This window comes from Notothenia rossii (genome assembly GCF_949606895.1).
Source record: "Notothenia rossii genome assembly, chromosome: 5".
In the NCBI taxonomy this organism is placed as follows: Eukaryota; Metazoa; Chordata; class Actinopteri; order Perciformes; family Nototheniidae; genus Notothenia; species Notothenia rossii.
This window is the reverse complement of record NC_136903.1, coordinates 11079683-11095497: the sequence shown is the minus strand read 5'-3', so window position 1 is coordinate 11095497 and position 15815 is coordinate 11079683. Positions and strand designations below refer to the sequence as shown.

The 15815-nt window shown below is 40.3% G+C and overlaps 1 protein-coding gene across 4 annotated transcripts in view; it reads left to right on the top strand.

The window, feature by feature from the left end:
* The window catches only part of LOC307039535 (DENN domain-containing protein 2A), a 40586-nt gene extending 25574 nt beyond the window's left edge, over positions 1 to 15012 (top strand). For all 4 annotated transcript variants that reach the window (XM_079681668.1, XM_079681669.1, XM_079681666.1 and 1 more), the window contains 17 exons: positions 1983 to 2110; positions 3492 to 3604; positions 3706 to 3903; positions 4163 to 4256; positions 5673 to 5723; positions 5921 to 6108; positions 6852 to 6961; positions 7663 to 7732; positions 8043 to 8120; positions 9410 to 9550; positions 9865 to 10013; positions 11691 to 11868; positions 11988 to 12029; positions 12352 to 12457; positions 12945 to 13232; positions 13835 to 13921; positions 14033 to 15012. In XM_079681668.1, coding sequence (XP_079537794.1) covers positions 1983 to 2110; positions 3492 to 3604; positions 3706 to 3903; positions 4163 to 4256; positions 5673 to 5723; positions 5921 to 6108; positions 6852 to 6961; positions 7663 to 7732; positions 8043 to 8120; positions 9410 to 9550; positions 9865 to 10013; positions 11691 to 11868; positions 11988 to 12029; positions 12352 to 12457; positions 12945 to 13232; positions 13835 to 13921; positions 14033 to 14064 — 2053 coding nt within the window. In that variant the 3' untranslated portion in view covers positions 14065 to 15012. The remainder of the gene's footprint in view (positions 1 to 1982; positions 2111 to 3491; positions 3605 to 3705; positions 3904 to 4162; positions 4257 to 5672; positions 5724 to 5920; positions 6109 to 6851; positions 6962 to 7662; positions 7733 to 8042; positions 8121 to 9409; positions 9551 to 9864; positions 10014 to 11690; positions 11869 to 11987; positions 12030 to 12351; positions 12458 to 12944; positions 13233 to 13834; positions 13922 to 14032) is intronic.
* The last annotated feature ends 803 nt before the right edge of the window (positions 15013 to 15815 follow it).

Here is a 15815-nt window from a genome sequence, read left to right as displayed (position 1 = left end):
CATTTGTTATCATGTAACATTAAAGGAACGTTTTATAAAAAAACTTTCCGTCATCTCAGGCCTTAATAACATCCTCAAAACATCCTCTGACTGTTGCAGTTAAAACGTTATGCCTTAGTTAACCTTAAACCTTATAGGAACATTATTTGAAAAAATAAACATCCTAAAAAGGTTATTTGAAAATCAGATTAAAACGTTTCTTTAAAACCTTCTTAGAACCTGTAGGTAATGTTAGCCAAATTTGTAGGGGAAGTGATCCTTTTACTATTGTCTTATTCCAAAATTCACAACAATTTAAAGTTGCTTTTGGAATCAGATTCCACCAGTGAGGGTCTGGTTCTCCTCTGAACCCCTCCCCCACCTTCTCTGAACAAACTCTGAGGTGAACAACATTTCCCACATCTGCTGTAAATCAAAACCACCGGTGACATCATCCTATTTCTAAATATCCCAAAGAATGAGCTCATTGGTTGGATCTGAGGAATGTACACATCAACTCATTACTCTTTCCAAAACTCATCTGGAGGAGGAGATCAACATGCAGAGTAGTGAGTCATGTCAAAGAGGGCCTTCGCTTTTTCAACAATTCATGCCTTGACGGTAAAAACGGTTGCGCAAGGCATTTGGCTTTTATTAGGCCTTTTTCGGGGATTTGTAATTACAAAAATGTGTGTACTGGTAAAGTGTAAAGTCGGATCCAGAATCTGAGTCGCTTCTCGTGCCAAGAGCAATTACCATGTTGGAATTTACCAGAGTCTTCTTAGTAACATTCAGTCCAATGAACACATTTCTGCAAGGAAACACAAAAATGTGTGAGCTCTGCGTTATTGGAGCACATCTATTGTTCACTTTCTGCAGCGGTCTGAATTCTTGTTTGGAGCTTGCCTTGAATCTGTTGCATTCCATACCATATGTGGAGGCCTCACTCGGCTCAAGTGTGCTGTGTCAAGCCCTTTGTTTGCTCAGGCTGTCTGTCTCTCAGTGTCCGCTGCACTGTGCATTTTTGTGCATGTGAACGAATGCACTGCGTTGCCAGTTCATTAGCTACACTTGGCATCATCTGATTCCATCCAACAGCTCTGCTATAAATCATACTTTTGTCAAGCATGCAATGTTCAGTTTATGTTTCACTCTGTCAGAAAAGGGTTTATTTAACTTCACGGTCATTTACTTTCCTTATATATCAAGGACTATGCATAATGGTTGACATTATTATCATGGACATATTTGGCTAAATTGTTCATTTTTACATGCAGCTTCAAAAAGTGAATGTGTGTGAAGCAAGTTTTCCTTTCCTGTAGTGTGTGATATAGGTTTGTGTGCATGTAAATGGTCTGCAAAGGCTAACATCCCAAAGTTCCCTAGAGGGAGTTTCTCTCCCACACACTCCCCCCCTGCCTGAAACGCCTCTTTATTTACTTCTATAATTGATATCACTTTGTAACACTCTTGCTTCTATTGGCTAGTGCCCCAACAAATTGCACGATGATAGGCTAACGGCCGATCAATCTCTAAGCAGTTAGCCAATCACAACAGAGCCGGCCAGCTAACCAATCAAAGCAGACTGGGCTCTGGTTTCCGACAGAAGGTGAAAAGAGGTGCTGCAGTATGAGAAAATAAAGCTTTTTGAACATTAAAGCATAGAGACATGTCACAGGAGAGACACTACATACAGATATGAATGTGGAAATGAGCAGAATAGGTCCCCTTTAATTGTATGTGTGTGTGCATGTGGGAATGCAGTCAAACCACAGATTCTTGTGAGCACTTCATTCTGCTTGGCTTTAATCTTTGGCAGTGATGAAACACAGATGTGGTCAGACAAATGTGTCAACTATCAAATGGTAACATCAGTTTTCCTGTTTGGCCTATTAAACATTCTGAAAAGCACCAACGGAAACCATCGAAAATCCATCCTTCCTCCTCTTTTCTTTTATATCTGCCGTGCAATTTCTAAATCTTTGTAATGCTTTGTCCTCCAGGAAATCCTATGAATTTGAGGATCTGCTCCAGTCGTCCACAGAAGGCTGCAGGGCGGACTGGTACGCTCAGTCCAGGCTGGGCCTAACACGCACTTTATCAGAAGAGAATGTCTACGAGGACATAATAGGTAAAAACAATACATACCAACATATATCATTTCTTTGTCATTAACTAAGCAAAACGTCCAAAAACAGTCTGTCGAAAGTCACCTTTTAGACATGTGGTTTCAAAGCGTTCAACTTTATTGTGTAAAACTGAAACCATTGTTGCATAGTGTATAGGTTGGATGTTGTCCTATTTGCCATACCCTTCATACACTGCATGACCTTGTAGTTTAATTTCTCATATCAGCGTGTGTCATAGCAACAGAGGTGATGAGGAGGCCAAGCTGTCTTTACTCTGCTCAGGTTTTAATTTAGAGCCACGCTGCTTAACTTTTATTAAAAATGATACTGCAAAATGTGACCCACGTTCCTACCTTATTGTCTGCAGCGTTATGCCAACCCCACCTAGAGCCTGCGAGATTTCATAAGGTACAATAGTGGCGTTGTGTGAGGTTGTAGCAGAGGTCGGCTACTGGGGGGGGGGGGGGGGGCGGGGCGCGTGTGAGGCACATTACTGGCAATGGCTTCAATGTGTCTTTGGTTTTTCATCCAAGAGACCAGTAATGAGTAAACGCTTGTTAGCAACAGTCCATTTAACTTTAATTATATCTGAGTGATACCGCAGCTTATTTTGAATTCTTTTTTATAGTTTCCTTCTTTCAGACACGGATCTCTCAGCAGTGTCTCATGGGTAAAGCAACTCAAAGAGCTGTCTACACAAACAGCAGCTTTGGGAGTTCCTAGATATAGATAGGGATGAAACGTTGTGATATCCTCCCTGGCATGTCATCCATCAACACGCAAACCAGGTTCTCGCCAACACGCTTGAAAAACAATCCACATGCCTGACGGTGTTTTCAGAGTGAGAGGAAAGCTACTGTCACCACCACTTGTTTTCAGACACACACATTGATGGCTGATCTCACATCTGCACAGCTGACGGAGAGCACTAACACACTGAAGAGATAAGTGTGTCACAAGCCGGCAATGTGAAAAACAGTACACTGATCCCTTGTTTTTGTGAAGGGAGAAGGAGCTCCTCCGACTCCTACAGCTCACATCTGGCGGAGGAATTGATAAAGCACAGGAGAAGAGAGACAGATACAAAGGGAGAAACAGGAAAATGAAACGTCCTCACTACTAATCTGCAGGGGAGGACTGGTGGGTAAAGTTAGCATTAGCTGTGCAAGCTTCTTATCACAGTGAAATATGAGCTGGGGACGCAGAGTCTGGAAGTTCTCCATCAGCACATCTGGAGTACGATGGAACTGGCAAAACAAATATAACTGATATGGAAAGACAGCTTTATCAGCATATTGGAAAGACGTTGGAAGCTGTTGTGTAACCAAGGTAACATAGATTTCTTATTTTAATTTTTTTTAATGTCTTTTCTTTCTTCTGAAGATCCTCCCTCCAAGGAGAATCCCTATGAAGATATAGAGCTGGAGAGAAGTTGCTTGGGAAGCAAATGTGTTTCACCTGCCTCCTCATCTCCTGTCCCCGACACGCCAACTAAGGTACCAATTTGTTGATAAATCAATATAAAAACATTTAGATTTAATTCAAAAATACTTCTGTACTAAAAACAATGTTCTTATGTATCTTTTCCCCTCCCCAGCTCTCCTCCAAACCTGGCTTCTTCAGACAAAATTCCGAACGGCGAAGCTTCAAACTCCTGGAGCTCCGTAAGACCGGCAGGGACACTGGCTTCTCCTCTCCCTCCCGCATCAGCCCCCCCTCCACCCCCAGCAGCCCTGACGACACCCCTTGCCTCTCCGGAGACCCGTGCAATCGCAGAAGGAGGAAAATCCCAAAGGTACGGGAGTCTGAGAGGCATTTTGCTGAGCTCACTCTGCTCTGGCTGTGATTTATGGTGCCGGGAAGTTCAGAGCTGGTCCACTCATGCTGCCGTCTGGGGATGGGAACATTTTCTGAGGGATATTTCCTTTGAGAAGTGTGCTCAGAGGAAGGCCTCCCAGAAGCTGTATTGAATTGATTTTATGAAGAGCGTGGCCAATTTTGTTTATTAGCTTTAAGAAGTTAAAGATGGACATTTTTCCCCCCTACTCCCGCAGATGGTGCTGAAAATCAACGGCATCTTCGAGGCACGGAGAGGGAAGAAACGAATGAAGAGGGTGTCTCAGTCGACAGAGTCCAGCTCAGGGAGAGGTGAGTCCGGCCACATAAATATCATTTAATTCACATCGTCTGGTTTTTTTTACGTACTAAAAATGTCCTGCTCTTCAATGCTTCTATCAAGACGGTAACATTTACAGGCAATTTAAATCAGCTTTACACAACTGTCATGTGATGCGGCACTATTCTGTATTCAGCATTGTGGCACATGGAGTCCATGATTTGCTGCACTTGAGGTATTTTGATATGGAAGGAAGCCGTTTCGGTTGATGATGCACATAAAAAAAAAACACATTAGTTAAGCAAATCACGAAACATAAAAGACACACCACCATTGCAATACTAGTAAAAACCCGCACCAACAAACACATGTATTAAGAGTATATTAGTATTAGTTTTAATTAGCATATTAGTTTAAGTTAAAAAGCAAAAATAAATCCTAAATCATACCAAACTACTAAATGTGCAACACGTTCAATTTCAGATGCCGTTAAAATATTTCTAAACTCAACACTTTTAATATCGAACCGTCACCACTTTGTAGATTCTGTGAGGAGGAAGAGGAAGACCAGATGCATTAATTTTTTTATTGTCCATACGTTGCAAGACTGTGGACTGAGATTCGAAATTGGCTTAATACACTTTATATTGATTTTGCATTTACTCCCTTTGGTCTTTTGTTTGGGCTTTTGGATGAGGACAATACACAGTTGATGAATACAATTATTCTTCTGGCAAAAATACTTATTTTTAAAGCTCAATCAAGGGGAAATCTGAATTTAAGCTGTGTGAAAAGTAGATTAAAACACAATTTATTTTGGAAAGGATGATTGCCACAAAGAATCAAAGGATGGCTCAACACACCATGTAATGGGAAACAATCAGCTCTAGCGAAGAGTGGGATAAAAAGGAATAATAAATAGTTTTGATGATATTGGATTGTCAACCTATTTTTTTATTTTTTGTTTATGAAATGTTGAAGTGACCAACTGACTGTATTTTATTATAATTGTTTCTGTTTTTTGTTGTTGTCTGAGATAAGAATGTCTGTTTTTGTTATTGTAATGTCCATGTGTTGTGTATGTAGCCTGTACAATAAATAATAAAAAATAAATAAAAAATAAAATATATACACTGATCCCTGAATCACCATCAACACTCTGCAAACACTTTTATTCAGGTTACCTCTACTACAAATCTCAGTTTGACCAGAAAGACTTTACAGGTCTACCCCCATAAAAGGGACGATCACATGTATCCACTTAGTTTTATGGGCAGAGAAACATTCTGTGGTCAGTTGAGAGTGACCCGTGTGTGTGTGAGAGGAGTGTGTGTTGGTGTGTGTTGGAGGCTGTAATGAAAGCAAGGAGGGCAGGTTCCATGTGCTTTTAGTTTCCTGAGATAGTTTTTCGCAGTCTGCTCACACTCTGTTTTCCTTTGTCCATTCAGTGACGGATGAAAACAGCGAGTCGGAAAGTGACACAGAGGAGAAACTACAAGGTGAGGGCAGAAAATGTATACTTACCCACAGTATTGTGTGCTTAAGTGATGCTAAGCTGTGTAGATATGAAATAGTTGTGTTGACACAGCTGCAGATGTACATGGTGGCCTCACGCTGACCCTCTGTCCATTTCGTGTTTATGTGTGGAAACATGCCATGGATGTATTTGCATAATATGTGTCTCTCTTGTCCTCAGCTCACAGCCAGCGCCTGGTGTCGGTCCTGTCCATGCTGAGGCAGACGGGGCGGTACCGGACCTTGGAGAGGGATCTGATGGAGCTGCAGGAGAGGAACCTCTTTGAATATTTTATAGTTGTTGCGCTCCATAAGACCAAGGCTGGAGTCCCATACCTGCCTGAAGTCACACAGCAGTTCCCTCTCAAGGTAAACAGGGAGAGGCATTTTAGCTGTCGCAAATTAAGACACCTGAAATGATGTTGGAAGAAGGAGACATTATTGTAGATATTATTATCTTAAGAAATGTCAAGTTTCCCGACAGACCAAAGGCAATAATTCAACCTATGGTTTATGAGCACCTGGTTTGAACTCTTCTGGGAAAAGAAAAAGGGATTTTCTTTGATTCTTGGAACAGCAACAGCAGGTTTCATGCAGTAAAAAAAGAAATAGCCTCATATATTTAGAGCAGTGTGACTGTTGTGCTACTGACAAAAAAAAGGTGAAAAATAACTTCAATTTCATCACAACTTTCAGTTTCGGGTTCTTAACAGTGATGTTATCCAGTATGTGCAAGACTCCTCAATATTGTGGTTTCAACAATGTCATTAAGCATTATCTTATCACTTTGAATTACCTTTGGCTCTACTCACATTAACTTAAACAACGACACTACAATATTATGATAATGAACATTAAGGATTAGGAAAAGATTAACATTGTTTTGGCATTAGAACAATCTGCACTTTCAGTGTTTTTTTCTTAGCTAATTTCTGTATACAGATGTTTCTGTTTAAGATTGACCTCAGTTCAATATTAGACAGCAAGTTAAACAGAAAGATATCTGTCTGTGTGTGAGTGTGAAACATGAGAGTTTAAGACTTAAATAGTATTATACTTCAGGTTTCTTTGAATATACTCCTTTTCATATTTCCTCTCTTTTTTCCATCTAGCTTGAGAGGAGCTTTAAGTTTATGCGGGAGACGGAGGACCAGCTGAAGGTTATCCCTCAGTTCTGTTTTCCTGACGCCAAAGACTGGGCGCCTGTCGACAACTTCCCCAGGTCAGTCCCAGTCTCCACAAATAAAAAGAGGGAAACAAAACAGGGACACAGGAACTTCCCGGCACAGTGTTAATAGCTCAGCTGTTGCTAATAGACACTTGTTAGAGAAGAAGCTGAAAGCCCAAAATACTAAATGACCTCTTGGCTTGTAAAGAAGTCTGTTCCTTCTTTAATGATTAGGTGCTGATGGTAGCAAATGATTATAGGGAGAGAGGGTGGGTTTAGCACCTTACACCTGGTTTGTTATTACAGAATCCGCCCTCTTTGTGTAATGTTAAAAAGTGTCTATATTACCCAATACCTCCTAACTTAGCCTCTCAACATGTGCATTGTTCAGAGAGGTGATGAAGTGTGTCCTGGCTAATAATTACCTGGAGGCAAATGTTCGATGAGTTGTGGGGGGGGGCACCACCAAACACACACCTGCATTGAACTTGCTGACACTGTAGCCTGTCAGGAAGGTCGTCATCCGTCAATAAGTACCTGTCAGGCAGAGAGATAAGGGAGATTTGTGTGGAGACTTTGCAGTGTAATAAGCCTGTCCCGAGGCTCTTCCCTCCCAAGTACAAAGTCATACCCTTGTTTGCCTAAAAACAAAGTCATGTTCAAGAGTTTCTGTTTCAGTCTTTTCTGCACAATTTCAACAGCTATACATATTTCCAGCAAGTTTGAATCACTTTTGTTTTGTCTTTTATTTCCAGCGAGACATTCTCATTCGTCCTGACGGGTGAGGATGGAAGCAGGCGGTTTGGCTACTGTCGGCGATTATTGGTATGTTATTGGTACAGTATATGGTGTGCTCTTATAATGCTTCTAGATAATCCTTCATTACTTATTCATACTTATTCATACTTCACCCTTCACATGCTCATCCAAATTCTGATGGCACTTTCACCCTTTTCTTTTTGTTGTTTTTATTGTGCAATGTAAAGTATTTCCCACATATTTAAGTGAAAGTCTACAAAGTCTCTGCCAAACAAAGGCTTTGCTTTGCTCCAGTTGTCTAATCCGTGTGGTTATACTTGGGTGAGCAGTCTTGTGACACCGCGGGGTTTTGAAGCTGTCTTTTTCCTGTTCACAGCCCAGTGGTAAAGGCCGGAGGCTTCCTGAGGTCTACTGCATCGTCAGCCGCCTGGGCTGCTTCGACCTTTTCTCCAAGGTAGATATACTGCGCTCAGCATAAACAGAAGTTTGCCCAGAATCTCATGTGTTATACCAGTGGTGTCCAAAATACCGCCTGGGGGCCAAATGCGGCCCGTGGGTCATTTTGAATCGGCCCTTAGCAAATAAAAAAAGTATAATGGAATATGGCCCATAAATGAAAATGGCGCTTGTCTTATATTTTACTTCTTAAATATATATGTAAACATATATTACACAGTAGTATTCATGTGTTATAAGCCATCTTTTCAAATAAATTCAGTCTACTAAAGTTGAAAACATTTTCTACCAAATCTTAGTTGATAAGAAATAAGCACAACAACTTATTTACATAACAAGCTTCAAATGTACCCTTCATATTTCTCCTTATAATCCATCCGAGGCTTCTCTTTTAAGGAATGAGCTGCCAACAAAATAAACGAAAACCTCATGGAAAGTTGTGATGTAGGCAATTATTTTCTGAAGACATTTTCAAGAATCGAGCATAATTTACCAACATTTGATTGATTTTGCTGACTTATAACTTAACTTATGACGCAATGTACCTCATCTCTAGTAAGGGGCCCAGTCCTTATTATATTTTTCTGTATGTGGCCCTCAGTGAAAAAAGTTTGGACACCCCTGTGTTATACCCGACCAAAGCATACATACAACCCCACCCCCACTAGAAGAGTACAGAGCTACCACCCTCGGTGCCCGCAGAGCCCCACCCACCCTCTGCCGGCTCTTCTTTCCCACAGAGCGGTGCAGTGCTGGCTACAGTACAGACGCACATGTGAAGTGCAGCTGATGTGGTTACCGCAGTGGAAAAAAGGTTCCCTGTATTGGGCCTTAGATTTATATGCATGTGTTCTTATAGATGTGCCGTGTACATGTGTGAATGCTAAAAGTGGGCTTGTAAGGAGAAGGGTAACTAACTACAGTCTACATTCATACTCTGCATTGGAAGTACTCCTTGCTGATGATGTTCTGAATGTGTTTCATCTGTATCATATCAGCTTCATTAAAGTGTAATGCTATACAGATGTGTACTCTATGCATGTAGAGGAGTACACATGATGGTTTCAGGCTGTTTTTTGTTTTTAATTTGGGACGTTGTACTCCACTGTATCAGTAAGACGAAAAAATGATATATACAAATTGAATTAAAGCCATAAAGAATGGCAATAAAGTTGAGTCGTATCAAGTTTAAATCATCCCCCAAATCTAAAATAGAAATAGTTAAATAACACAAAAAGTTGTCATCTGTAGACTCATATATATTTGTCCTTTCCCTGTGTTCTGCAGATCCTGGATGAAGTGGAGAAGAGGAGGGCTATCTCCCCGGCTCTGGTGCAGCCTTTCATGAGAGGCATAATGGAGGCTCCCTTCCCCGCTCCAGGAAGAACCATCACTGTCAAAAACTTCCTACCTGGCTCTGGGACAGAGGTTTGTTTGTTTTTATTATTAAGGGAATATGAAGGAGGATTGCCTAAAGCTCCAGGGGCTTGGAAAGGGACATTCTCCAGGCAGCACATCAAATTACATTCCAGCATTGTAAAATACACCAAATTGTATCTATCTAATAATAATGGAACCTGTGGGATGATGGTGGTGTCTCAGTGGAAAACCAGTCGTTTTTTCCCCTTCTCTTTTGGGCAAAACCCATATGCAATAAAGATGATCTCAATAGTCATACTAGTGATTTAATGTGTATGTACGTAAGTATCTAATATAGTTTTTTTTATCTCCCTTTCCTACAGGTGATAGAGCTGTGTAGGCCTTCAGATTCTCGACTGGAACATGTGGACTTTGAATGTCTCTTTTCCTCCTTGAGTCTACGTCTCCTTCTCCGAGTGTTTGCCTCTCTGCTTCTGGAGCGCAGGGTCATCTTCACTGCCGACAAACTCAGGTTGGCTCCAGCAGCAAATATTGTGATACCCAGCAGGGTGTTTATTCTGCTTTCCGACCTATAGATGACATTTCCAAGCGCAACAGGCATATCGTTTAATACATCTCCTGCGATTGAATTATCACTGGAAGTGTTTTGATGCTGAGAAAGACCAATAGTATAGAGTTTGAAGGACGTGACAGAGAGACCTCAAGTCGACAAACAGTCTTAGGAAAAGAAGATCCCGACCGAGTGTGAGAGGAAGGAATGCTGTTATGTTATACAGTCGCCTGGGGAACAATCACTTCTTCTCTGGAAAACTGTCATGGACGCCAGATAGAAGGAGCTAGGCTTCAGAGCTTACACGTGTTCACATCGACGTCATCACACCCACACTGTCCACGTAAAAACTTTAAGTATTGCAGTCCACTGTGTTCAAGCAGAATCAGTTCAGATATAGGTTAAGATGTTCTGTGTATCTCGTACATACATCTCGTACTGCTGTTTGAAAGGTAGTATAAAGAGAATTTCTCACCAGAGCTCACAAGCAGATCACGAGTCGTTTGCACATTCTCTACTGCGCTGTGGAAACTTGGCCCCATCAATCAATTCTTTAATGAATTAACTGTGAGCAGATGCACACCCGGGAGACATTAAGTCAGCAGCGGGGGGTGAGTGTGTTTGCTGCCGCTGTATCGTTTTTATAAGTGTTACATCACGCTCCCCGAAGAGATGCTTTTTAACATTTCTCTCAGGGTAACAACGGGTTTGTTGGAGCAAAAGGAATGAAGTTTTAACATAATGTTCCAAATTAAGAAACGATGGCAGGAAAGATGTAGTTCCTGGAGGAGTGGGTTAGCACCATCTTGTGGCAGAGACTAGCCTTTAGTATTTTAGATTGTTAAAAGATAACACACAGACATTATAAACGGCCTTCAGGGATGAGCTTTTCGCTTTTTTGTAGATTTTTGAGGCTTTCTATACTGTGCTTTTTTACATGTTAAGTACAATGTTACCTCTTGTTGACCAGTGTCTTAAAATCAAAGATCAAGAAATACTCTCTATTTTGTATCACTCTTACTCTCTTGACCTGCTATACTTAATATCCACAGCTGACTGCAATACGTTCCCTATGGTGCTAGATTGTGCCTGCACATTAAACAATACTAAACTGTACATTATATTTATGCTACGTTACAATACAGGGGTATGAGATAACATCATACTACTGTACCATGATAAATCAGGATAGGGTTAATAGTTCATTCTTGACATTAGAAGCAGAAGTTGACAATCTCACAACAAGGTTGTTTTAAGTGGTTATTTTGCCTTACAGTCCTTATCAGATTGATTTGAGTTGCCATGACATTGTAGATATTAACATTTTATTTTGATTACCCTTTAAGGACCTGTTGTATATGTTAGCTTAAATACTGCGTCTGACATGCAATAAATGATACATTCAAAAGCTACTGAATAGCTACATTATGGTTTAACGATTTAAAAACTTCCATTATTACATGTTCTGCTGAAAGTCGATATACAGTACTCTTTGTAGTTTAACTCACAGTTGTTTAAAGGTTTGTCTTATGTTCTTTCAAACATAGTTTTTTTGATGCCATTCTGTATTACCTCCCAATGATTTGTCGTTGTTGAATAAACATTTATCTTTTCCTTTCCCTCTCTTTTTCTCCACAGCACATTGTCTCAGTGTTGCCATGCAGTAGTGGCTCTACTCTACCCCTTCACCTGGCAGCACACGTACATCCCCGTGCTCCCACCCTCCATGTTGGATATTGTCTGCACCCCGACCCCCTTTATAGTCGGCCTCCTCTCCAGCTCCCTGCCTCGACTCAAAGAGCTGCCCATCGAAGAGGTGCGATGATTATCCTTTGTTGGTGAAGTACTGACTGCAGTGGCCTTGATTCTGGGGCTTTCCTCCTCTTAACAATAGCTCCAGGAAATGACTTCACTCTCCCTCTGCTCTTCCCTCAGGTCCTGGTGGTCGACCTAGGGAACAGTCGCTTCCTACGACAGGTAGAAAAATAAGGAAAACTGTGAAAATTAATTAAATATATATATATAATATAATAATAATATTATAATAATAATTAAAAGAAAAAATAAATAATGAAAGATTTCACCTGGGATGGAAACAAAATATTATCAAATACGTCTTAAAATTCAATTACTAAATGTAACAATAAACCCATTGTACCCCTCCTGGAAACATTGTCCTCCAAACCATAGAGTCAATTAAACATTCTGCTATAACAGTGGTTCTACCAGATGTTATGTAAGATATGTTGATTGACTGCAGAATGTTTACTGTGTTAACATCTGTGTCTTCACTTCACAGCTGGATGATGAGGACACCATTCTTCCCCACAAGCTGCAGGCGGCTCTGGAGCATGTGCTGGACAAGAGGAAGGAGCTGGCCTGTGATAAAGGAGATCTGCCCAATGGTGAATAATGGTGTAAAAGGCACACTAATAACAAGGCTAAGAGACACTGTCTTTTTATGTATGCAGACAACTTATGTATTTCTGAGTGAGTATTAGAAGTACCAAATACAGTGCTGTAAAATGATCAAGACTAAGGAAGAAATAATCTTTTCAGAATTTCTTTATTTTTTTTTGCTGTCTAATCTTGTTTTTGTGGCGTTCAAGTGCTTGATATCATGGTTTTCAAAGAGTGTAATGTAATTTGTAAAAACAAAAGTGATTTGTATGAGTAGGGGAGTATCTGTGAGTTTCCAGTCAATAGGGAGTTTATTTTACTACTTGCTGAGTAAGACGTTTCATTTTAGATGACTTTGCAAAATAATCTTTGAGTAATTGCTATTGATCAATCTTTGGCAGATACTGGATGTAGTCATCATTTTTTTGTATACGTCAGTGAATATGTTGTGATTTAATCTTTTCAAATTCATTTATCATCACCTCCACTCAGACTCCAGCTCCCTCAGCACGGTGGTGTCGGAGGCCTTTGTGCGTTTCTTCGTGGAGATGGTGGGTCACTACTCCCTCTTCATGGGAGGAGGAGAACGGGATGAAGAGTCTGTCTCCTCCCCAACTTTGCCCAGCCCCTCTTCTTCCCCCTCCTCGTCCTTTCAGCGTGAACAATTTCGCAAAGCGGTTACATCCAAGAGCTTGAAAAGGTTCCTGGAGGTGTTCATGGAGACCCAGATGTTCACTGGCTTCATCCAGGAGAGGGAGCTGCGCAGGCAGGGCCTCAGAGGTAAAAATGTTACATCACCTACAGTAGTGTTACAGTACAGGTTATTAGAGTGAAAGTATAGACATTTGTTATAAACTAATACCTATTATATCTTAATATGAGCAAAAGTTGTATCTGTCTTTTTAATAACTATTCAACTTTGATCAAGTTTTCTTTTTCTAGGGATCAGTTCCTTGAAATTGTCTCAATTTAGTTGTAATACGTAGTGTATTGTTCTGGAGCCTTCAATCACATGACAAGATCTTCCTCAGCAAACGTTTTAATGGAACCGTAGATATTTAAACTTTCAATGGAAAATAAACGAAGAGAATGCACAAAATAAACAAAATGGGGAGGCACACTAGCCACTAGAACAGTGGTCTAAAACTCCATAACTTGTATTTGATGATGACGACACTCAAAAGCTCCAGAACAAGTGAGGGAGGAGCAAGGATCTCGTTATAGTTTTTAATGTTCCTTGGTCAACTCGAAATACATTTCCGATCCGTCTTAGTTTGTCATCTCTTATGTCAACATGTATTCAAAATTCAAAATACTTGCATTCGACCTGTATAGATTCTTGACCCGTAATATTCACCTTTTACATTTATTATGATTTACAGGTTTATTTGAGGTGAGAGCACAGGAGTATCTCGACTCACTGCCGGGGAGCGAGCAGCGAGGAGTCAACAAGTTTCTCAAGGGTCTAGGTAAGATTTACTCTATAGCTTCAATGTATTGCAAACAGTTAACATATACAGTGCAACTGATTTTGGGTATGTTTCTGTTAAGTTTAAATCACATCTGTTCTTATTTTTCAGGAAACAAGATGAAGTTCCTTTCAAAGAAATGATGTTTGGAGTGTGAATGTCATGTGTTAAAGTAGAAAAAGGCAGGAAGAGACAATGCTTTAAAAAAGAAGAAGAAAGTCCCTGGACGTGGAGGATGAGAAGAGGAAGAAGTGTCTATGGGGCAAAACAAAGGAAGACCCTTGAAGTGAACTGGACTCATACATTGTGAACATGAGGAAATGTGGGTAAACTTAGGGTTCCATGTGTCGTTCCATAAGTGTTGTGAAGGGTTTACTCAACGTGGACCAAAACTCCCTTCTAACACCATAAGGCAATGTCTAAGAGGGTCTCTCTAGACCTTTGCCTGGGTTTTCTGTCAACGTCAATCCCTGCAGTGTGTCACTGTTTAGCACAGCAAAGTGTAAATGTTTTTATGAACATTGTTCTCCCTTTCTCGGTCAATAACCCGACCTATAGTATAAACCTGCATGAGGAAGTGTCACTAAAGGTCCCATTTTGTACATACCTTCCTTTACATTCCAAGTATTTTATATATAAGTTTTTTTAAATACAATAGTACAACTTCTTCACCAACAGGAGGCTTTTAAGTTAATTTATATTCTTCTTAGATCAACTTAATATCTTTTTTTAAATGTCCTTCAAATGAGTGCAAGAAACACTCCTGTAGTTTGTACAGTAATAGGCTTTATTTAACAGAGTCTACTCCAGACTGTTTGTAGACCACTTTGGGTTGTTGGGTAAATGTACCACTGTTTTAAGTAAATTAATTTGTAATGGAAAAGGAATGAGCACCAAAAGGAGGAACATTTAAAGAAGGAAATCAATGTGAATGCATCTCTCACTTGGGTTTGAGTACATGGTTTGAATAGACTTGATGTTGAAGGAAGATGTGTATCTTAGGCCAATCAGAATCAAAGTATTTTACTAGGTTTCAAACTTGATTGCAATTAAACTTTTTAAATAAAGTGATTTGAATGTTTTGAATTACACATGTCTTTCTGTATTTGTTTTCCTTGTAACATACAGTTAAAGTGAGGCCATGCCCATGTACATGTAGTTGTTGCTGGTGAACCATAGTGCGTTTACTTCTTGAAGCCTACATTTCCCATAATGCAACGCAACAGTATCTCGATGGGTTCATTCATTGGGCCTTTACGAATTGTATTCTACAAGACAATAGGCATGTTGACTTGTCATAGTAGGAAAAGGACAGATAATTGTAAATCAGCTACCATTCATTTACATCTTTGCTTGTAAAGGTCAAAATGTTGTCTGTGAAAAATAAGTACATTTTTATAGGAGTAATTGCTACAATAAATTATACATCACAGCAGGGACGTGCACAGGTACGGGCTAATGTTGCCCGGGCAACGGCCCGTTTGCCATTTTTGTCTGACCTGCCCCTCTGGAGAGAGCGAGAGTTTTTTTTGTTTTCTATTGTGGCCGAATCCACACGATAAGCCCACAATTAGTATTGTAGTCTCACTGCGATAAAAAAACAAACACAAAAACATAACTTATCAGCGCTGTCATCTGGCCCCAGTCACGTGACTTTGTTTACAATGTGACAGCTGGAAGCAAAGGAAAGCCCTCCGAGTCCGGCCTCATAGGCTATGGTGATCACACCAAATTCCTGCCTGGCGTTAGAGTATAGGGGACAAACCTGGGGACTTTACTACTTATTTACAAAAATAACACCTAAATATACTGTTATTGTGCTTCTGTCTTTCTGTGTCTTTTACTCTGCTCCGTAAACTCCCTCAACGGGGCCGCTCACTCTCTTTTCTTGATC